The sequence below is a fragment of the Pongo pygmaeus genome, chromosome 1 (genome assembly GCF_028885625.2).
Source record: "Pongo pygmaeus isolate AG05252 chromosome 1, NHGRI_mPonPyg2-v2.0_pri, whole genome shotgun sequence".
NCBI classification, from domain to species: Eukaryota; Metazoa; Chordata; class Mammalia; order Primates; family Hominidae; genus Pongo; species Pongo pygmaeus.
Genome location: NC_072373.2, coordinates 69,622,501 through 69,645,033, shown reverse-complemented (window position 1 = coordinate 69,645,033; position 22,533 = coordinate 69,622,501). Strand labels below are relative to the sequence as shown.

Below are 22,533 nucleotides of genomic sequence, written 5' to 3'. Positions count from 1 at the left end.
GGCAGTGACCGTTTAGACAAACAATGAGCAAAGGTGTCTTTTATAATAGGGGTGGTAAACCCTGGGGTTGCCAGCCTTGCGAGTGCTATATCAGGAGGATACTGTAGGAGGCCAAACGCTTGCACTTTTGTTTTTGTTCTTAATACTTGTTGATTTGTTACCTTCCTTTTTTGAAAAGCACAGGGGAAAATGGCTAGAGATCCTAATACTGTTTGTTCATCCAACTGTGGAAACCTGACCATTTTGTAGATTTTGAAACAGTCAGTGACTCAAAATACTATCAAATTTGCAAGCAGTCCCTTGGAAAGATGGGATGGTGGAGAAACAGACCTCAGATAGGAAGTCACCCAGGACAGGAACCGATGGGGCAGTGGTTAGGGTTCCGTTGCAGACAATAGAATCTTTTTTCACTATTTAAGTGAAAAGTGATTAATCATCAGGTGGCAGGTGACTTTCAACTCAGTGGAGCCAGCTGGTTGGAGCTTCCAGGATAACTCTCAGCCCCCAGAATTTCACTGCCTCTGCCGTGACTGATCAGGACAGTGCAATACCCAACACAGCACTTCATCGCCTCCGCCATGACGCACACCAGCACAATGGGAGCCTGCCCCTCAGCTGTCCTGACATTTAGCTCAGTTCTGAATTCAAGTCTCTCCCAAGAGCGTTTGATTGGAAGACTCAATCATCAAAATGTGAGCCGCTAGGGCATCTGGAAAAGCAGTTTCTAGCTTTCGTATCTGCAGCACAGATCTTCACAGATCTCAGGAAGTTGTGGTGGGGCAGAGGCTTTTTAAAAACGTGATTAGGGGGCTATCTTTATCTGAATAATAATGAATTTTTAGGTAAAACCTGAGATAGAGTACTACAAAATCATGTTGATGACTTCAGATTTTGGAAGTTAAATTTTGTCTGTTATTTGCATTCTTTAGAAACTTGACTAAGTAGCTGAATTCATATTAGGATGAGGTATTGATCCAGCCAATCTATGGTATCAGTTGCAGTTCATTAAAATATTGAGATTTTCTCTATAAGAGCACCCTCAGGCTTGGACGTTGATCACTGCCCGCCCCCTCCCCCACACCATATTTATCATTTGCTTTTCAGGACAGATGGCCTTTCAGTCCAGGCCTGGGCAGGGCTCACTTTGGGGGCTGTTTTTAGCAGAGCTTCCAATCACTTGTGAAAATGTCGTGGAAACAGAGGTGGATGTTGCTGAGCCTTCCTGGCCTGTTGGCTGTGGAACTGCAGCTGACATAAATGGGTTAGCTGCTGCTGCTAGCCTTGTGGTGCCCTTAGAAACAAGTGATTCCTCTGGGCCAAAGTCACCCCAAGCCAGAATACACAGCCTGGCCAGCAAAGCAAGGGTTGGCTTTCAGTCCCCACTTGTTCCTTGACCACGTACCTTTGTGTGCAATGTATAACCTGTACAACTATATGCAACAGCTCTGTGGTTTGGGCCATGTCTGTTTCCACCACCAGCAGAGTAGGAAGGCACCCGCCAGGGCCTGGCCTGGTTAGCAGGGCTGTGTGGAAGGCTCACAGTGCCTCTCTCTCCTCTTCCTCACAGAGATTCCCCAGTGCGCCGGCTGCAACCAGCACATCCTGGACAAGTTCATCCTGAAGGTCCTGGACAGACACTGGCACAGCTCCTGCCTCAAGTGTGCAGACTGCCAGATGCAGCTGGCGGACAGGTGCTTCTCCAGGGCTGGGAGCGTCTACTGCAAGGAGGACTTCTTCAAGTAAGTCAGAACGGTCCCTCTCGTGGCCCTGGCCTGTCTCTGCCTCTCCCCGTGCAGTGAGGGGGAAGTTTGCAGCAGGGTAGGCCAGAGAGGGTGGAGAGTCCACTCTGGGAGGGGCAGGTAAATCCTGGAGCCGAGAGGGATGCCCCTTGTTGAGGTCCCCCTTCTGATCACTGGCCCATCACTGCCAGAGGTCCAGCCTCTAGGCCTCATTCGATCTGTGCATGGGGCAGGGGTGAGGAGCCAGAGGCCTTGGGCCAGATTTCTCCAGGGTGGTTGACAAAGGAGTTCTGCAAATCTCCTTTGTTGCTCCAAAGAGCAACAGAAAGAGTTGCTCTTTCTGTCCTGATATATTGGTGCTTCAGGGCATGTGGTCGTAACATTCCCACAACTTTCAGAGCAGGTGCTTTTAGGTTCGTGTCCACATCTAGAGGCGTCTCCGTGACTGTGTTTGCACAGCCTGCTTCAAGGGCCTTAGAGGCTTTCGAGAGTTGCTTCTGGCAGGAGGCAAGCCAGGCTCGGTCAATGTCGTCACTTTATATGGAAACATGATCAAGAAAGAGGCAGTTTCATGTGATGGTTGAGTCCAGACTCTGCCTGGATTTGAACCCACTTATTGGCGGTGTGCTCTTGGGCGGGTTACTTAACTTCTCTATGCCTCAGTTTGTTTATCTGTAAGATGGGGCTCACAGTAATAGTCCCTACCTCATGAGGTTTTTATTAGCTTTAAATAAGTCTATTTATGCATCAAGTTCTCAGGACAGTGCCTGACACTTGAGTGTTAGCTCTTAAGACTGTCTGAGATTTTCCTTTCTGGGGTGGGGTTCATCAAAAACTTCCTGTTGGAGCTTTGGGTCAGGGTGAGAAGACCTCCTGGAAGGTGTTTTCCATGGCATTTAGTCCTTGACTTCTCTCCCAGAATCTATTACCCAAGGCACTGATGTTGGTGCCTTAGCCAGTGTGGAGCAGCCGGCAGCAAGCAAAGCCAAGAGCGGGAGGTGGGGGTCAGGGATCAGTGACGCTGAGCCCTGTGTTCAGTCACACCAGCCTGGGTGGCCCAGGGGGTGCCAGGGAGGCTCGCCAAGGCCTGAACACACCCAGCCCAGATAACCAAGCCCCATAGAGGCACTTCATGCTGAAGCTGTGTATTTGGAAGATGGGGGTTGAGGGGGAGTAATGGGGAGAAATGTGAGTCCTGGATACAGAACACAGTTTCTCCCACATCTTCCCAAAGGTTTCACTACAGAGAATAAGTGATTTGAATATCTGAGGATTCTCACATTTCTTTAGTGCAATGAGTTGAAGAGCACATTAAAGATCTTGGTAACTACTACGTGGGGCTGCCTCCCTGCCTGTGTGCAGAGGATGCACTCACTGTCACCACGGTACTTTGCTCAGATATGTACTGCTCCCTACGTGTGAGTGTGTGTGTGTATGAGTGTGTGTGTGAGAGTGTGTGTGGGTGAGTGTTGTGTGAGTGTGTGATGTTGTGTGTGAGTGAGTGAGCGTGTGAATGTGTGTTTACTACAGGGCAGCAGGTGACACGGGTGCCCAGCAAGTCCTTGATGTTTGGGTGGAAGGACAGACCTCTGGTCCTCCCTCTGAGCTTTTTGTGTACTGCTCTTCTTTCTCACAATCTTCCTGTTGCCTTCCCACCTCTGACCCTCCTCTAGTTTCCTTTTCTCTGGCATTCATGCAATTCCACTCCCTCTAGCCACATCCTTTCTCAGTGGGCAACAGGAGTTTGCCTCTACTTTCCTTCCTCTATGATGTCCTGGCCGAGCACCACAGCAGCTGTTACGGGACCCTGGATGGGGTGAATTTCACTGTGTGTTTGTGTGTGTGTGTGTGTGTGCGCGCGGGCTGACATATGTACCCGGGTGCATATGTGAACATAATGTGTGTGTGAAGAGGGCAGGAGGAGGCAGGTGGGAGGGCCTGGCCTTGGGGTCGGGTGAGCTGCCCTGCTTCTGTGATGAGGTGTGTGCAGGTGTGTATGTCTACACCTTTGGGAAGCCAAGAGGCCATGCCTCCGCTTGCCCATCTCGGGGCAGGGTAGGTGCTGGATGTCCGAGTCAGACCTCAGAGCCCACTGGTTTCTGGCTGGTCCAGCGTGGCAGCTCGGGGAAGCCTGTGGGGTATGAGCAAAGCCTGGCGGGGCCACTGACCCAGGACTTCATTGCCAGAGGGCCGCCTTGCACCCCCCAGTGCTTCCTCAGGGCTCTGTCTGATTTTTAGACCCTGAGCAGCTGGCCCCGGGTTTGGAAAGGGAGGGTGGAGAGGAAGGTGGTGGCAGTGCAGGCGTGGGGTTGGGTTTGGGAGAAGTAATGACCAGGAAAGAGGGTCTCCCTAGACCCAGGAAGCGCCCACAGTGTGTGCTGAGGAGGGACCCCCACGGGCCCATGAGCCAAAGGCCCAAGACCAGAAATAACAAGAACAGTTCCTCACCTGGGCCGTTGCCCCTGGCTCCACTGCCCCATGCCCTGGCCCTCTTTTGGATCCTTTCAGGGCCTTACTCAGCAGAAACCTTCTGGCTGGTCCCTCCACTCACCTCCCTGTCGTCTGCAAGCCTTCCCACCCGGTGAGCCTTCCCGCCAGGTGAGCCTTCCACCCCACAGCCCAGGCCCGGGCCTGCCCCTTCCCTGAATATGCCACAGAGCCTGCCAGAGGCATTGGCGCATCAGAGCCTCCTGCCGGCGCTCCCTTCCAGTCCTAGCCCGCTGCTTTCCTCAGGTACCTGACGCCCACCAAGCAGGATGCTCCATTCCCAGGCATGCTTGGTGGGCTGCCGCCTCCACACGCCAGCCCAGGCTGTTTCATCCTCCAGGGACGGTGCCCAACCTCCAGGGCTTCCATCCTTCCAGGGTCCTCAAAGTCCAGCTCCGCGGCAGGCGGGATCCCCAGCGGAGCCATCGCTTTCTGTCTCTCCCCTCTCCTGGGTGACCCAGCACAGAATGCTTTGGTTTGCCCATTTCTCGTGTGCCTGGTTTATCTTCCTTGTTGGCTTGAGGAAAAGGCCTGTTACTCATTTTTCTGTCCCCTGTGTAAGCCCCTGGCTCTGTCCATAGGCCATTGCTGGGTTTGATGCTGCAACAAGTAAATTATCCAGTGAGTTTACACGAGCTTTGGTGACCAGTTTCTTCTGTATGTTGCAAGGCATCTTTGAGTGAGGGAGGCCCAGGCTGCTTGCGAATGCTCAGGCCCATCATTTAGCCATGGTGACTTTCCTTGTTCCCGGCACTGCTCTGCTTCATGAAATGACCTACTCTCAGGGCTGGGTCCTTCTGTAATGCAGGGCATCTGGCCACAGATTCAGGCTGAGTCTGGGCCATTGACTCTGTGATGGGGTGCTGTGAGGAGGGGAGTTCAAAGCTGAATTGATTCTCCCTCCTGTCAATGGAGGGCCAACCCGAGATGAAGACCAGGTGGCTCTGAAGTCCTCAGTGGGTGGATTCTTAGCCCTCATCAAGCTCTTGGGGACCAGGGCTGTTTGGTACAGGAAGGCACAGCTGCAGGCTCCATCCTAGGTACAGACAGGGAGGCAGCAGGCTGTCCAGCATCTGAGTGGTCCCACCTCCCATCCCCAGGGGTCTTGGGACTTGCTGGCCACCTGGGGCTCTGGGGCAGCCTGCTCCTCATCCCATCTCATTAGATGTCACCAGGCACCTCTTTCAGAGGGCACATGGGAGCACACACACAGTGGAGGTGCAGCAAGGACAGAGAACATGCTGGGGCAGGAGGGGGTGAGCAGTCCGTGGAACCCCAGGTCCCTCCCTGGCTCACCCTCGGCTATAGAAGTCACATCTCTGGCCACCTTGTGAGAGGGACAGCAGGTGCCACATACTTGAATTTGCCCATCAGACCTCAGATGCTCTTAGCTGTGGGGTTTGGAAGACAGCTGGTCAGAGCAGGGAGAGTCCCTTTTCCATGCTCCTTGAAGAAAAAGAAAAAAGGAAAAGCATGTCCTTTTCTGGTACCTCCTCCTAGCCCTGTTCAGAGGTGGGGGCAGGGCTCATTGGTTCCCTGATTAGCACTGTGGTCCTAAGTTCCTGGATCAATACTTTAATCTCTTTGCCCATAACAAGGAAAAGGGCCACTGCTTTGCACAACTCCAGGGGGCATCCTCCTGTCATATTCTACGTGAAGTTCTGCAGATCAATATGGAGATATGGAGAGTACCCACTGGAGGTGGGTAGTACCTTGTAATATCTCAAAAGTGGAAGGAGGCTGGGAGGTCAGGATTTCCCCAGCCTTCCACCGGGGCAGGTGGCGATCCTGGTAACTGGCAGCAGGGGGCGATGTTGGTGTGGACACAGGAGGCAAGAAGGATTGTTGGGAAGTTGTACTCTGTGGTTGTTGCATTTTTCTTTGGGGGCGGTTGAGCTCTATCTTGCTCAGTAACGTTGACTGATTTTTGCTATTGTTTGTTGTTTTTGCTGCTTGTGTCCTTGGCTCTTCTTTCTCCAAATGAAATAAAATTCTGAGGCCCAAGAAGAAAGGCACTGAGTTGACTGAGGGAGCACAGTGGGGGCTGTGATTTGTTCTGAGTTCAGTGGGGGCTTCAAACACCAGGGGAGCCCACCCCTGGTGCAGAGGGTGTCCCGAGGCCTGTTATAATTTGAATCCCAAGCTGCGGGGCAATGACTCCTCGTGTCACATTTGCTAAGCAGGTCCTCTCCAGACCATATGTCCAATATGTCATGGGTCCTTCCCATGTCTCCTCAAAAAGGGACCAGGGCCCAGAGAGAGTAGGGATCTAGGAGTGGGGCTTCTGGGTCCCCTTGCTATCACCAGGTGGGTCCTGGAAGGAGCCAGGCAGCTCCCTTCCTCTGGAGCACAGCACAGACCGCCAGGTCCTCTGCTCTCGGAGCTGGGTTCAAGTGTTGCCTGTCGGCAGCCAGCTGGGTGCCCCTAGGCAAGTTTCTTTGCATCTCTGAGCATCTATGTCCTCTTCACAGTGCCTGTCTAAGAGTCCTGGCACCCAGGAGCATTTCTCAAAAGGAGTGATTTTGTCAGCAGAGGGGTTTGGTGAACCCAAAAGGAGCTCAGTTGAATTCCTGTCCTATCTTTCATTAGCAGTTTGTCAGCACGGGTAACTAGGTCTTTCTGAGCCTCATTCCCTTGTCTGTGGAGAGGAGCTCACGCTAACCCACCAAGCTAGGAAGAAGACGTGTGTGACCCGGGTCCAGCAGAATGCTAGGTGCTTTGTAAACACTGCCGGGTTTCAGGCCCTGCCGTGTGGTCCCTTGACCGGCAGCCCTGCAGGTTCAGGTAGTCAGAGTTCCCTCAGGGCGGGGCCTGCACTGGCCTTCCTGGTCTCCCCTGTACCAGCCTTGAGAGCTTCCCATGGAGATGACTCTTAACTGCCTGGAGCTCCTCAGATAGTGGTGGGTTAGCCTGGCAGAACGGGGTGGGCTGTGGTCCATGGGAGAAACCTGCCACGTGGATCTCTGCGAAGAGTTGAGAAACAAACCATTATGGAGTGAAAACAAACAGAGCTATGGAATTGAAGCGAGGGCAACGTTCCTACATGTTTGTAAGGTCAAGGGCAAGCCTTCAAGGACAATCCAGGGTTGTGGGGGGCTTCAAGCTGTGCCCCCAGCCACTGGGGCTCCATATTTCCATCTGCCCATCAGAGGGGCGTGGAGTGACTCTCGGGTGTTCCGAGGGTGCTGCCACCCCAGAAGGTTCCTGTCTAAAACGTCATGCTTCTCAGGGGTCTTCTTGCCCCTGAGGCCCTCACAAGGCAGGCAGGCAGAGATGCGTGCCCCAGAGGCTCACGGCGGCGGGATGGAGGCCGCTGTGTCGCAGGGTAGCTGTGCGGCTGCTGGGCCAGGCCAGGATCTCCCTCTGCTCCCTGCGGTGCCCCTCCCCCAGCCTGCCAGTCTGCAGGCCGTAGGTGGGCTGTCTGCCAAGGGCAGGTAGGCAGCATCCTTGGGAGCCTGGCAGTTGCTCCCATTTATCCCCGCAGTCCAGAACAGTGCATTTCCGCCTGGCATGGCTGCAGGGTGTTTGTGCTGGCTGCAGACAGGGCTTCACTGGTGACCTCAGCCCACTCTGGTGACCAGGGCCTCTGCTCCTCATCTGGCAGAGGGCAGCTGCCCACAGGACATCGGCTAATATGGGGAAAAACAGGCTCGACCCCTCTGTGGGGGTGGGCTTCATGGAGAGCAGGTGCGGGGTTTGAGTCCAGGCTCAGTGTGAACTTGGGGTGTTAGACATCACCAAACCTCATTTTCCCATCTCTACAGGGGGAAGAAAAATACTGACTTTTCTGAGTGACTGTGAGGACCGAGTCAGAGGCAGCAAGGGAGTGCTTAGTCCATTCTTAGGAAGGTCATGAGGGGGCATCTAGACGGTGCCCCACGTAGGGAGGAGGAAAGAAGACAGCAGGAGGGCCTGGGACCAGGCTGGCAAGGACGGGGTCCTGGGGTTGCTGGCCAGGCCGTGTAGTGGTAGTGTGGTCAGGGGATTGAACAAAGGCCCACCCTTCAGTGAGGAGCCAGCCTGCATTTTCCTCAGGGGATGCTCTCCCTGCGTGGTCCAGAGCTGTGGGCAGGAACCGCAGCCCTCAGTGCTCGCATCAAAGAGTGGGGCCAGCCCGCGCCTGGGTGGCTTTCCAGTGTCTCAAGCTTTCTCGTGCCCTGTTGCCCCAGAAAGAGGCAGCCTCAGTTCTGGGGTTGGTCGTAGAGTCAGTGTGGAGTCAGACTTTTGCTGAGACACTTATTATTTCTGATAACCACACACCTGCCAGGCCATGCAGGCATGATCGTGTGTATACACACACATGCACACACATGCATACACACACATGCACACACAGAGTGCTCTAGCAGAATGTGCTTAAGGAATGCACAGGGGTGGGTCTCTTTGATGTGTGACTTTCCATAATTTCTGAATAGTTGATAGTCTAATTTCCTCGCTAAGCAAATTAAACCTTTTAAGGTAACGATCAGATGGTCTGGATAGTGGCTGTGCATGTGGACATTTGAAAGATTCAAACACACTGGTGGGACCAGGCCCACAGTCATTTGTGCCGGCCTGTAATCAAGGCAGAAGCAATTACTTAGCCCCGAAGCTCCCCCAGGGACCGAGGCCGTAAATCAGGAGGTGATGAGTCGGAGGAGGATTGTCTGCCCGCCCCAGAGCGTGCAGTTCAGCTGCAATTGCCTGGGCCACCCTCCCCGAGTGGGGCCTGGGGTGAGGGCCTCCTAACATCTGTGGAAGCCACATCTCAGGGACATTCTGGCTTAGAGGAATCTGTTTAGAATCACCTAGCTGCAAATTAGTCTGGGGATCAGATGCATCTGGGCTGTGGAAACGGGGTCCCCAGTGGGATCTGGGTGACGTGGGAGTGGAAGCTGCGGGCAGCCCTCTTTTGGCCCGGGCACAGCACAGCAGCCAGCGGCACCTGCCTTCCCTCCGTTGCTGAAGCTCAGCTTCCTCTCCTCACCCTCCTCTCCTCACCCCTACCCTGGCCATTCAGGTGCCAGGCCATGGGGTTCCCCACTCCAAAAGGCCCTCTCTGGCCATTCCTGCAGCCTCTGTGCCTTCAGGCCCCTGTCTTTGGGTCTCTGGACCACTGGAACTTCTCTAATTGTGGTCCTTTCCCCTCCTTCCCTCCTCAGCCCGTCTGTCTCTTCCCTCCGCCCATCTGGTCACGTTGTCCCCATTGCCTCCTGGCTGGGCATTCAAGGGCCCATGATCTGGCTCAGCCTTACTCCCTGCTGGTCCTCTGGCCAAGGTCACACCAGGGTCCCATTAGAGCCAGAGTCTAGTTTGTCACTCTGGTCGCCGGAGGCCTTTGCGTCTCTGGAAGCCCCACTCTGAAAAGCCGCGGGCTTCTCCACAGGGCTGGTCTCTGGTGGGCACTGTGGGTGAGACAGCAGGTCAGCCTGGGGGCCTCTCTCCCACACACCCATTCCAGTTCCTGTGGGCGTCTGCCATGCGCCGTTTGGAGAATGAGGCCCTCAGTCTTGAGGGACTTTGGGACTCTGACAATTGATGAGTGACCTGCAGATGCCCAGGTGGGCTAAGAGCATAGGTGACAGGATTTCTGTAGGAGTGGTCTGTGCCACCGCTGCACTGGGCCATCCGTGGGGGTGGAAAGTGTGGGTTCTGGGCCCCAAAGTGGGAGTCAGGGGTGGCTTTTCTCTCAGTAAGCACCCCCGATGCGTCTCCCGCTCAGGGGAGTTTGCTCCCAGCTGAGCTAGCAGCTTGGCAGAGGCTGATTGGCCTGCAGTGAGAAGGGCAGATGAGGTGCTGGGGGAAGTAAGGGAGAGGAGGGAGGGTGACCTTGGGCCAGGCAGCTGACTGCTGCAAGCCCGTGGCTGTCAGAAAGAAGAGAATACTAATCCCTCCCTACAAGGGCAGGTGTGTGGTTTGAATGAGATGCCTCGCATGAAGTTGCCTGGTGCATATGACATGCTCCGTGCTTGTTTATAAAAACACCTGGTAGTCTGGACTCTTCTAGAAGGGATTCAGGTCCTGCACGTCCCATTGCCTCTTCAAGGAAATCTGCCCCCAGCAGGGAAGGAGAGGACTTGAGGCCAAATGAACGGGAGAGCCGGGCTCTCGCCCACTTCCTGCCATGGATGGGGCTGTGTGATCTTGGGCAAGTCACTGCTTGTCTCTGGGCCCCCATTTCCTCCTCTGTGAAATTAGGGCCTTGGACTAGGTCTCTGGTTTTAAAGCTTTTCCAGCAGCATTCATCTCAACGTGATAATATCGAATATTCCTTAAAAATAAAAACATTAGATTAAAATTTGGATAAAAAGCAGATCGCTGGGGGGCTGTTCCCATGGGCTGGGAGGTATATGTGTGATTGTGTGCATGTGACGTGGGGGCTGTGTCCCCAGCCCCTGAGGCTCTAAGATTCTCTGGTGTCAGGCCTTCTCCAAATAGGACCCCCGTCTGTGTCTGGAGAAGGCTGCCCATTCTGGGGCAGAACTTTATGTGCCCATGACACGGCTGTGGCCTTAGAGTGGGCGGTGATATATGTTGGAAATATTGGTACATACAGTAACAGTAAATATCAGCAACTTTCCTGTCAAGTGTGGTGATAGATAAAAGAAATACATGTAGGGAAGTGTCAGCTGGGAAAAAAATATACGGCCAGCAGTAAATCACCGCCAAGCAATTAAAGCATAAAATCAACTTGTGCAGTATTTTGTTTCCTCAGGGCGGTGCACCGTTCCATGGCAGCTCCACACGCAGGAGGCTGACATGGGTCCTGGGCTGGTCCCCACCGACTGCCTTCAATAGCCAAGAGTAAGGGAGACGTCCCAGAGGAGAGGCACTGAGTTCAAATCCCAGCTCCACCGTTTGTCTGTGAGGTCTGGGACGGTTACTAACCTTCTCTGAACTTCAGTGTCCTCATGTCCAAATGAAGAACAGGCCTTCAAGCATTCCGCAGGACTGGGTCACTCACTGATTTATTCATCATACATGCACTGAGCACATATCCTGGGCCAGGCCCTGCTCTGGGCACTGGATTCAGTAGTGAACAAGACGGATAAAGACCCCGCGGTTGTAGAACTTGCCTTCTAGAGAGGGGGAAAGATGGTCAGCAAGAAATAAGTGCACAGCACATCTACTGAGATGAGTGCTGTGGAGCAGGGAAGGAAGTGCTGAGGGGGAGGGATCCAGGGGTGTCCCCCGAGCAGGTGACATTTCAGGGGACCACTGCAGAAAATGCAGGATTGAGCATTCCTGCAGGAAATGCAGGTACCTGCGGGGAGAGTGTGCCAGCAGGGAAGCAGTGCCCGGGCCCCAGGAGGATGCAGAGTGGACTGGAAAGTGGAGGAGGGAGGGTGGAAAGGCGATGGGGCTGGGATGCCATAGTGCCTTGGAGGCCGTTAGGGGGCCTGTGGCTTTGACCCTGAGTGAGGTGGAAGCCACTGGAAGGTTTCAGCAGGGGAGGGCGAGGGTGTGACTTAGGTCCACTGTGGTGACCATGTGCAGAAGCGCCTGTAGGGGCATGGGCGGAAGCCGGGAGACTGTTAGGAGACAACTGTAGGTGCTGGCTGATGGCAGCCCAAACTAGGGAGGGCGGTGCGGGTGTGAGAAGTGGTCCCCAACATGATACAATTGTGAGTAGAAGCTGGGCGTGGTAGTTCACTTCTATTGTCTCACCTACGCAGGAGGCTGAGGCGGGAGGATCACTTGAGCCCAGGAAAGCAAGCTTGCAGTGAGCTGTGATTGCACCACTGCACTCCAGTCTGGGCAACAGAGCGAGACCCTGTCTCCAAATAATAATAGTAATAATAATGATAATAATAATAATTATTATTATTATTCTGAGTAGAGTCAACAGGATTTGCTGACAGATCAGATGGGGATGGATGCCCAAAGGTTTTGTCCTGAGCCGTGGGAAGAATGAAGTTACAGTGGTCTGAGATGGGAAGGGCTATGAGAGGAGCAGAGGGTGCGGGGGGTGCTGGTAGGAGTTTGGTTTTGGACTCCAAATCCATGTGCTGAGGAGGCAGTGGAGCCCCAGTCTGGAGCCCAGGGGTCTGGGCTGGAGGTGAGATCCCCAGGGGAACGGGGTGAGCAGAGAAGAGGTGTGGGAGGAGGAGGAGCAGGAGCAGAGGAGCAGAGGCCGGAGAGCACAGTGTAGGAGGCGGCGAGCAGGTATGTCGGGAGGCTCGGGAGGCCGGGGAGAGGGGAGCTGACCGCTGGGCTGCAGCACAGCTCTGGGTGAGTGGGGCGCTGCCCTGAAGGGTGCAGGGAGTGGGCAGTAGAGAAGGGAGGCAGGCAGGGATCATAGAGTGCCTGTACATGGATGGAAGGAGCCAGCAGAGGGGAAGCTAATGACACAGAAGGCAAAGGGGATGGTTGCTGGGAGTCTCATTAGGTGAGAAGGAATGAGCTGTGTCTGGTGGAGGTGCGTGGTTCACCTGTGGGTGGCAGGCAAGGGCTGGGGCCCCGGGTGTGCGAGTGGATGGCACAGTGGGAGGTGGGGAGGGTCCAAGCCGGGCTTCCCTCTTCCATGGGAAATGGGAGGGTGCCAGCAGCTGAGCCTGGGGCTCAGCGGGGGAGCGGGTGGGAGGTGCATTCTGACTCCCGGCCCCCGAGGCACCATCAGTCCGGTGGGGCAGGGGCTGCTTTCCTGGCTCTGTGGATGCCCGTGCTGGGGTGGGGCAGGCGCAGGGCGGAGAGAGGGCAGGGTCCAGGGTGTGTGGGGAGGGACAGGTGGGATCGCCCTGGGGTCTGCTGGGTAAGGAAGGAGGGAAGCAAGGGACAGTGACAAGCCCAGGGGGAAGGGCAGTCCCTGGGTTGTGTGAGTCAGTGCCCTGGGGAGCTGGAAGAACAGCGGGGTCCAAGGGTGGGAGGGTTGGAAGTGACCCCTGGAGCTGTGGCAGTTGCTGGTAACAACAAGGTCTGGGGGAGTGAGCGGTGGAGGGAGGGTGGAGGCCACAGCCTTCAGGAGGTCAAAGAATTGAGAGAGAGGGCCTGGAAGGGTGGTCTATGTGGGGACTGCAGTCACCAAGGGTGTGGTGGGAGTGAGGGTGAGCCTGAGTTAGTCACCCAGGCGGGAAGCAAGTGGAGCAGGGTGGCAGTGCGGCCACGGGGTGAGTGCCGGGGCATCGGGCTGAGGGCTGGAGGTGAGGGTCAGATGAGATCACGTGTGCAGGGCCCACTCTGCGCAGGACACAGGTTCGTGCTAGGAGAATGGCAGCTGCCTTTATTAGCAGTGTCTCAGTGACCCACTTGTGGTACATCACGTGGGTCTGCTCAGAGGTCAGAACTTATCATCAGGAATGTGCCAGACAGCCAGGGTGTAGGATGTATGCACCCCTGGTTCTAGAAGGCTCGGTGCCTGCAGGGCCTGCCTGCTGCCCCCTTTCTACAGGGTCCAGACCCTCAAGCCTGTCCTGCACTGGTGAGCAGCCCAGCCAGGTGGTCAGGAGCAGCAGGGGTGGACAAATCAACAGCAGCAGGAGCTCAGGCGAGCTCAGGTGCAGAGGCTGGGACCCGGCACACAAGACCTGTTCCTCTCCTGGGGTCAAGAGTGGCCCGTGAGAGTCAGCCGAGAAGTCTCAGCTCTTCTCTGCCCACACCTGGGCCAGCGGGAGGATGTGGAAGGTGGACAGCGGTCCAGTTACATGTGTTGGGGTTAACACACTGGGGGATGAGGGCTTCCCCGGCCATCCCAGCACTGCAGGGCTGGGAGCCTCATGCAGGGGGCTCAGAGCCGCATGAGGGGGACAGGCCCTCTCCTCGAGCTCCAGCCTAGGTCAGGGCACCAAGGCCGGGTTTGCTGTGCTTGATGCCCGCCGCATGCCTGCTGTGTTGTGTCAGAAGCACCGACTGCAAACCCCGGTTCTCTCGCTCGTTGCCCGTGGGAGCTAGGGGTCAGCACCTCACCTCTCTGAGCCCCAGTTCTTATCTGTTAAAAGGTGTCACAGTACCCACCTTTCAGGCTAGGAGCTCAGGAGACAGTCACGGAGGCAGTGTGATGGCGACAGCAAGTGGGATGTAAAGTCTTGTGGTTTAGTAAACCATGGGCCTCATTTCAACCCGGGACTTAATGCCCTTCTTAGAAAAGCTTTTGGCTGGGTACAGTGGCTCACACCTGTAATTCCAGTGCTTTGGGGGCCAAAGTGGGAGGAGGCGGCGAGCAGGTGTGTCGGGAGGCTCAGGAGGCCGGGGAGAGGGGAGCTGACCGCTGGGCTGCAGCACAGCTCTGGGTGAGTGGGGCACTGCCCTGAAGGGTGCAGGGAGTGGGCAGTAGAGAAGGGTGGCAGGCAGGGATCATAGAATGCCTGTACATGGATGGAAGGAGCCAGCAGAGGGGACGCTAATGACAGCAGAGGCAAAGGGGATGGCTCACACCTGTAATTCCAGTGCTTTGGGGGCCAAGATGGGAGGATCACTTGAGACCAGGAGTTCAAGGCCAGCCTCGGCAACATAGTAGGACCCAATCACTACAAAACATGTCTTAAAAAATGAGCTGGGCATGGTGGCATGTGCCTGTGATCCTAGCAGCTCAGGAGGCTGAGGTGGGAAGACTGGGAGTTCGAGTGCAGTGAGCTATGATTGTGGCACTGCACTCCAGCCTGGGCAACTGAGTGAGATCCCCTCACCCCTAAAGAAAAGAGCTTAAAACTGCTTCTCTGCTCTGAGAAGCACAGCTAACTGCCTTCACTGAAATATACCTCAGGCAGAGATTTGGGGTGGGATAGCAGGTCAGTTGATCTTCTGCAGGAAGGTGCAGCTTGTCCATATCAGCTCGCTCACGCCGCCAGTCCATTCTTAAGGAACTGCCAACCAGGACTGATGATGCATTTTTAGCTTTGAGCTTTTGGGGGTTATCCTACCAACAAACAGTCCATTGGGAAGAAAACAGTCCCAGGAATTAACAGGTCAGAGTGTTCACACTGGTTATCTTTTTCTAACAATGAACATGAAGCTGGCAGAAGCTGATGTGTTTCCAGATGGTTCCTCTAACCAAACTAATTCTTCACTGTTGACAAGTGAGGCAAGGGTTGCACTGGACCAAAGGCTGAGGCTTGGCCATCTAGCATTCCACGCAAAATGGTTTCCTATAAGCATTCCTTTTATTCTCTATTCTATCCTGGGTCTGCCTCGACCATGAGGTGGGAGAGTCTCCGGTACTAGCTGCTGTAGCACTGCCCTTCATCCAGGGCAGTTAAAGGAGTCTTGGACCTTTCTTTCTCTGGGTTCCCTGCCCAGCACCTTCCTACAGAGATGACTTTAAAAGGAAAAAAAAAAAAAAAAGGAAAAACAGCACACCATTTCAAGAAGCCTGGCATTCCTGAGTCCTCCTTCCCTACAAGGTGCCTGTCACCTGTCTTCACTGCCTCCTTTTCCCTGTCATGCTCATCAGCTATGGCTTCTGTCCAAGTGCCTGAACAGAAGACTAAAACCTCCACTGCAGGCTGGTCTGAGGTCTTGATTTATGTAAGAATCTCGCACAGCACTGCTAATGTAAATTTCAGCTTTTTTCCTCTAGGATAAACACTTATCAAAATATGCAACTTTTTTTGGTGGGAAGAGAGATTGTCCTGTGATTTCTACCCATTTTCTGAGGCCTGTGGAAATAAACCTTTAGGTACTTAAAGTTAGACCAAAAATAGAACAAAGTTAATACCGAACTTGAAAAAAAAAAAGAAGAAAAGAGCTGCCGTTATGGAGAGCCAAGCCTCCCCTGACTACTCAGGCAAATGTTTTAAGAAGCAGTTCGTTCGTTCGCTCGTTCGTTCACTCATTCGTTCATTCATTCATTCATTCATTGGGTCTTTGTGGCTTGCCTACTATGTGCTGAGCAGGGATAAGAGAATTTCCAGTGGTGTTGGTTAGAGGATGAAAATAATATGAGCCATTAGCAAGTCCTTCCTTGCATTTTCTCTGTGGTTTTGGATCAGCTCCAGCTGCTCTCCCGGGGGGACTGGTTGTCCCCAGAGGTCTGGCTAGCAGGACTGGGCAGCAGGCTTATCTTTCTGAAGGGTGAGGCCAGTGCCCTTGGTGCCCCCACATGGGTGCCCGGTGATTGGTGCTAAGGGGCGCTGCCTGGAAAAGCCCTTGGGAGCCCTCTTCCTTGGCTGGAGTCCAGCCTTTCCCTCTTCACCCCCAGCGTCCTTCATATTTGGTCCAGTTGGTTAGACTGCTGGTTCTCTGTGTAGCAGCCGGGTTCACAGTTTTACCTTGTGTGGGGCCAGGGAATTCTAGGCATGACTGTGTGTCTCATTATTGCCTGTCGCAGGACAAGTCATGTGACCTGCCAGGTTTTGGCCTTCTCACCTGTGACTCTGGCTATTCTAAGATCTGGGAATGAGGACAGTGTCTCCATCACAGACACACCCCTGTAGGATGCCCTGTATTCTAGATCCCCTGGCTCTGACTGGAGATGGGGTGGAGGGTGACCTGCAGGGCTGGGCTGGGCCGGGCGAGCCTTGTGGGCCAAGGAGGTGCATGCAGCTCCCTCAGCGAGGGTCCCGCTGGCTGTGCTCCAGAGGAAAAGGTAATGAGGAGCCACTTCCACTTCCCTTCGGTATAAATCCCACAATCAGGAAAATTGCTTCAATTGCTAAAAAACGCTGGTGGGGAAGTCCATTTATTTTTCATTTTTCTTGTGCACTTGCCACCCTCACGCATGAATCACTGTCGGTATGTAGATTAAATTTATACGCCCGTTATCTTTCTTGTCTCTGGTGTGCTGGTGTCAACTGGGCCTCCGGTGACTGAAAGCCCCTGCCTGCTTTTTAGTGGGAGAGAGTGTGGCCCCTGTGGAGGAGGCTGCTGAAGGGTCTTCCCTCTGTTCCAGGGTCTCCTCTCAGCCCTCCTCTCCTTGGATCTCTGGTTAGGATACATTCTCCAGATTTGGGTGGTTTATTGGGAGGGTTCACAACAAGCATGATGAAAGCCTTGTTTCATTTTAATTAATTAATTTAGAGACAGGGTCTCGTTCTGTTGCTCAGGCTGGAGTGCAGTGGCGTGATCTCAGCTCACTGTAGCCTCAACCTCCCTGGGCTCAGGTGATCCTCCCATCTCAGCCTCCCAGGTAGCTGGGACTACAGGTGCACACCACCACACCTGGCTAATTTTTTGTATTTTTTGTAGAGGCAGGGATTCACCATGTTGCCCAGGCTGGGCTCAAGTGATCCTCCTGCCTCAGCCTCCCAAAGTGCTGGGATTACAGGCATGAGCCACCACACCCGGTGCCTCGTTTCATTTAGTATCTGCTTTGCAAATTGGCCGGGATTGGATATTAAATATATAGGCCTTTTGAAAACACTCTCTAGTAACATGTGTGTAGGCTTCCTTTCTCTGTTATACACACACACACACCACACCACACACACACACACACACACACACACAGAGTAGAGGTGGGTGCCTGCCAGCCTTCCTCTGTGATCCAGGTGACGTGGTTACACAGCAGTTGTGGAGGACCTGGTTCTCACCTGTGTTCTGGGAGGTCCAGAACCGTCCAGAGCCGACTGTGTGCTTTGTTCTCCATCCTCAGATTCGGCCATCTCCGTGCACATCCTCTACAAGTATGGTGCTTTATCTGCTGATTTATTTATTCAACAAATATTAACTCTACTTTCCTGGGTCCTGAATCCCTTTAAGAATCTGATGAAAGCCCAGGTCCCCTCTTGAGGCACAATTTTGAACAACTTAGCAGGTGGTTTACAGGCCTATCCTGACCCTCAGGCAGAGAACTCCTGCTCTAAATGGGCCCCATCTCTCTGAAAACCAAGAGGCATTCCAGGAATTCAGAAGCCTGGGGTCCTCCCAAGCCACCACCTCTCAGCCCCTCACACCCCAACACCCTTCTTATACCCACTCAGAAGAATGTTCCCTGAAGTACACTCTGGGTCGTTCAGGATTACCCATGCAGACTTAGAGAACCCCCACTTTTCTCTGGGACGCTGTGTCCCTGGTGGGGGGCATCTGAGGCTGCTGCTGGCTAAGCCTGTTCCGGGCTCCCATAGCCCCCTCAGCAGGTATCATTACTGCATAAGAGACCCATCATTCTGCATTAATCTGGGATTCATCATGATAGCCATGACCATAATTAATTTATTTGGTATTAATGTGGATGAAATATGTACTGTCCTTTCAGGGGAAATCAGGCTGCCTATAAGCATTAGTTAAAAGGACCATTAAAATCAAACCTTCCCCAGATCCATTAGGCGAAGTCTTTCATCCTGAAGAAGATAAAGTTCTGCTGTGTGAAATGTCATGAATAATTAGGTTGATTGCTGTTTTAAACTCTGCCCTTGCTTTCCCAATGCCTCCCGCCTCCCTCCTGAAGCGGGGAAGGCTCACCTGCAGCCACGCACCCTCCTTCACTGTCCCTGGCGGCCCCCAAATTTCCCGCATCTCCTATGACTGCCGGTGTGCCTCTGTTGATCTCTATGACCAGAATGGGGAAAGGGAGCGGAAACAACCCCACTGGACGATACTTTTAACGTGTCAATTTCTCCTTCCTTCCCGGCCTTGGCAGGGGGTGGCTTCCTTGGTAGAAGCTGCCTTGGTGGCAGCAGGTGGCTTCCTCTTGCCTCGGTGTTGTTCTGGAAAGGTGCTGACCAAGGAGAGGTCTGAAGCAGCATTTTTCAAACTGCAATCTGCGGACTCCTTGTCCTGAATGCTGCAGGGGCTGAAAAGTGCAGCTTCCTGGGCCCTTCCCCAACCCCCATGCCCCAGGCTGTACATGCATAGGAAGGGGACGGAGGCAGGCTTGGAGGGCTTTGTGTGTGCAGAATGGAGTTGAGGGGAGAAATGGAGGCAAAGGAGAGAGAACAGCTGTTAGGAGAGCCTTGCTCTGCTGACAAAGTGCATTTTCTCCGTAGCGTGCTGTCCCCTGGCCAGGCAGGGCCTCCTCCCTGGGAGTGTGTGAAAAGGTGTTGCTGGGTGCTTTATACACACAGCCTGTGGCACACACAGTTCCCTGTGAGGATGTCCTCTGGGATCAACCATAAGGGTGAGGAAGCTGGGAGGTGGAGGGGGAGACAGCCTGCTTTGAGGGACTTAGAAAGCCACCTGCTCCCCCTGTGAATTGATGGGTGTTAATCAGGCAGCTGGAATCTGGGGGCATCAGCTTTGGAAAAGGTACCTGAAGGAGACTCTAGTTCTCATCAGTCCCTTCTTTGGTGGTTGAAGAGTCCCAGGCACAAAGCAATGAAGCTAGATGGAGGCAGAGAGAACCAGACGGTAAGCTCTGGGTGGCTGGGGGGCGAGGCTCATGGAGTCCCGGAGTGGTGGGGTAGGAGGGAGGCTGCTCCAGGAAGTTGGGGGAAGCCAGATCCCTCGCTCCCTGTGTGCCCTAATCCTTTCCTGCTGCCCTGACAGGCGCTTCGGCACAAAATGTACGGCCTGCCAGCAGGGTATCCCCCCGACCCAGGTGGTCCGCAAGGCCCAGGACTTTGTCTACCACCTGCACTGCTTTGCTTGCATCATCTGCAACCGGCAGCTGGCCACGGGGGATGAGTTCTACCTCATGGAGGACGGGCGGCTGGTGTGCAAGGAAGACTATGAGACGGCCAAGCAGAACGGTAAGCAGCATGGCCCCGCATGGTCCCCTCTCCAGGCCTTTGTTTGGGCCGCGCCCTCTGCCTGAGGTGCCCTTCTCATGGCGTCCCACCTGGCCATCCCTCAGAGCCCTACTCATGCACTGCCACCTCTGAGAAGCATCCCGGATCTCCACACTGAGAGTAAATGCTGAACACCTCCCCGGCCGTTAGCACTCGCCGGCTTCATGGAAGTGTTCATCCAGCCATGGCTCCTGAGAGCCTGCCTGTCTCCGTGGTAGGCTCAGAAGCAGCCAAGAACCTGGTTGTTACCATGGTGGCGGCCTCCTCCCCTGGGTGGAGGCTGGGGTGCTGAGGGGTGGCTGGGAGCTTGGTCTGTATTGGACACATGGGGCTGCTGCTTAGTTTTGCACATCAGGGTGCACATGGACCTCTCAGCAGCCCCTGCCTCAAAGGCCATCGGTGAGAGCCCAGCACTGGCCTCTGCACACTTCATACATCTTGCATTTCTGTTAATTGTGTTCTGTTCACCTCTCAGACTGTGGGCTCCTCTAGGGCAGGGGCTCCTGGTGTTTCTGCAGCAAGTACCCAGTGAGTGCTAAAAGAAGAGGCAGGACACATGCCAGATTCAGGGAGGCTCCATCTCAGCAATATAGCTCCTTCCACCCACTTCAATATAGCTGCCCCCACCTGCTTCACCACAACCACTGCAGGGCCACTGCCCATGGTGGCAGCAGGAGCTCTGCATGGTGGAGGCTGAAGTCAGGTCCCGCATTTAGCAGCCACCCCTGGAAAGGCCTAGCTTGGCCTGGCAGCAGCAGCTCTCGCCCTACATGCCATGCTCTTGGGCAGCCTGGGGACTTTCCAGGGTAGAGCCCAGAACAACACATTCCCCATGCTCCCCTCGCAAAGCCAAGCCAGACACTTTTATTCCTGCATCCCTACCTCTGGCTTCTCACTCCCAGATGCACCCACATGGTCGCGGGGTCAGGCCCTGGCTCTGAATTTGGGATTTGGCCAAACCCAACATGATAATCTCAGATGTGTGAACACACAAAACATCAAGTTCCTTGGCCTTTGACTAGAATTTTGATCAACTCAGGGTGTTACTGTGAAAAATGGCTCTTGTTGACAGCTCTGGGCTTGATGAGAAAAAAAATTAACAACAATTTTATGTATCTCCTTCTAGATCTTTTCTGGGCCCACACACATATTATACAGATCTCATCAATAATGGAGAAATTGGTTTTTTGTTCAATGAACACAGTATAAAACAAGGGGATTGTGATGGTGAGGAAGCAGAGGGGATTCATAAGGGCCCTTTAGGTGAGCCAGCTGGAGCTGGGTTTGGCTTTGGTCCATGGCAGGAGTGGGCAGGGCTTCGTGTCTCTTTGAGGACCTTCCCTCCCACCACCCCCACAGCTCTGGCCTTTCAGGGTGGACAGAGGCCTTTGACCTCCTTCCTCCAGAGACCTGGGGCCTCTGCAAACCCATCCCCAGGCTCTTTGCCTGCATGTACTAATCTGCTCTGGTTTCTTAAAACTCACTCCATGCTACTGCCTTGAAGTCAATTGTGATGTCACAGGAGATTAGGGCAACTTGTCAGGGATGAACCATCACAGCAGATGGACTCAGAGATACCAAGACACCTTTGGAAGTCTGGTGCCGTTCATCAGAGATACTAAGATGGCACGACCTCCCCGGCCTGCAGTTGGTTCTCATCAGAGGCCTCATTTGGACTCTGAGCACTCTCAGCTCAGCATCTCTTGACGTTGTGGGTGGTTCAAGAGACAAAAGAAACAAATGTAGATTGGTCAGAATCTGGCTGGGGAGGTGAGAATGACATTGTGGTGCTCACAGTTTTATCGAGGAATATTTGCACCACAGACCTCTGCAGGACGATGGGAAGATGCCGGACTTGCTGTCAGAAGCTGGCTGGGCATCCCCCCACACAGGGAGATCTCCTGGCAAGTTGTAGAACTGGCTGACTCTCAGCTTCTCAGTTGTCTATGGGGGATCATAGCATCTGCCACGTAGGGCTGTTTTCCTGAGGTTTAAATAGGATGAGCCTTGTGAAATGGGATGTGAAATAAGAGACCGACGTGGAAGAGAAGTGCAAACAGGGAGGTGAGGTGTGCTTGAGGTTTTAAAGCAGCTGAATGTTACACAGTATTTCTGGCCTGTTCCCCGGGTCCTTTCCTGACCCCATCCTGGCTGTGAGCAAGGCAGGGCTCCTCTGTCCTGGGCAATCAGTGATCCTTGGAGCAGCGGGGTCTTCTGTCCACTGCAGAATGCTTGGCTGTCTTTTGAGGTTGTTTTAATTCATCCTTGCTACTCTCAGCCCTCCTGCAGGCTTACAGTTCCCTCCCACTAGCTAAACAAAGGATCTCAGAGCAGTTACTTGCACCTTAGTGTGAATGATTTTGTTCACTTGTTCCGTCTCCCTGGATATTTGCATTTTCAATATAATGAGGTTGCGTTTTATGCCAGGGACAAGTTCTAGGAGACCCTGCATCATTCAAAACTAACGTATTTTAAGACTAATTTTCTCATAGGAATTAATGTAGAGTGTGTTTGGGGGGTGGTATATTCTGAGAGCACATAAATCCATAACCAGTGAAGTGTATCTTTGCCTTAATGCTACTTTTTATTTTCCCAGCATTATCTTGAATATCTTGCAGAACGCTCTCTCCTAAATTAACAGTCCAGGGTATCACGGGCTCCCTTGGCCTTCCTCATAGCGTTTTATCACATTTAACTTCCGTACCAAAGCTATTGATTTTTGGGTACAT

The 22,533-nt window shown here is 53.8% G+C and overlaps 1 protein-coding gene across 1 annotated transcript in view; it reads left to right on the top strand.

Annotated features, from left to right (window-relative positions):
• Positions 1-22,533, top strand: part of LHX4 (LIM homeobox 4) — a 44,703-nt gene that overhangs the window by 16,450 nt on the left and 5,720 nt on the right. Inside the window, exons 2-3 of the mRNA XM_063650819.1 lie at positions 1,568-1,739; positions 19,563-19,765. Coding sequence (XP_063506889.1) covers positions 1,568-1,739; positions 19,563-19,765 — 375 coding nt within the window. The remainder of the gene's footprint in view (positions 1-1,567; positions 1,740-19,562; positions 19,766-22,533) is intronic.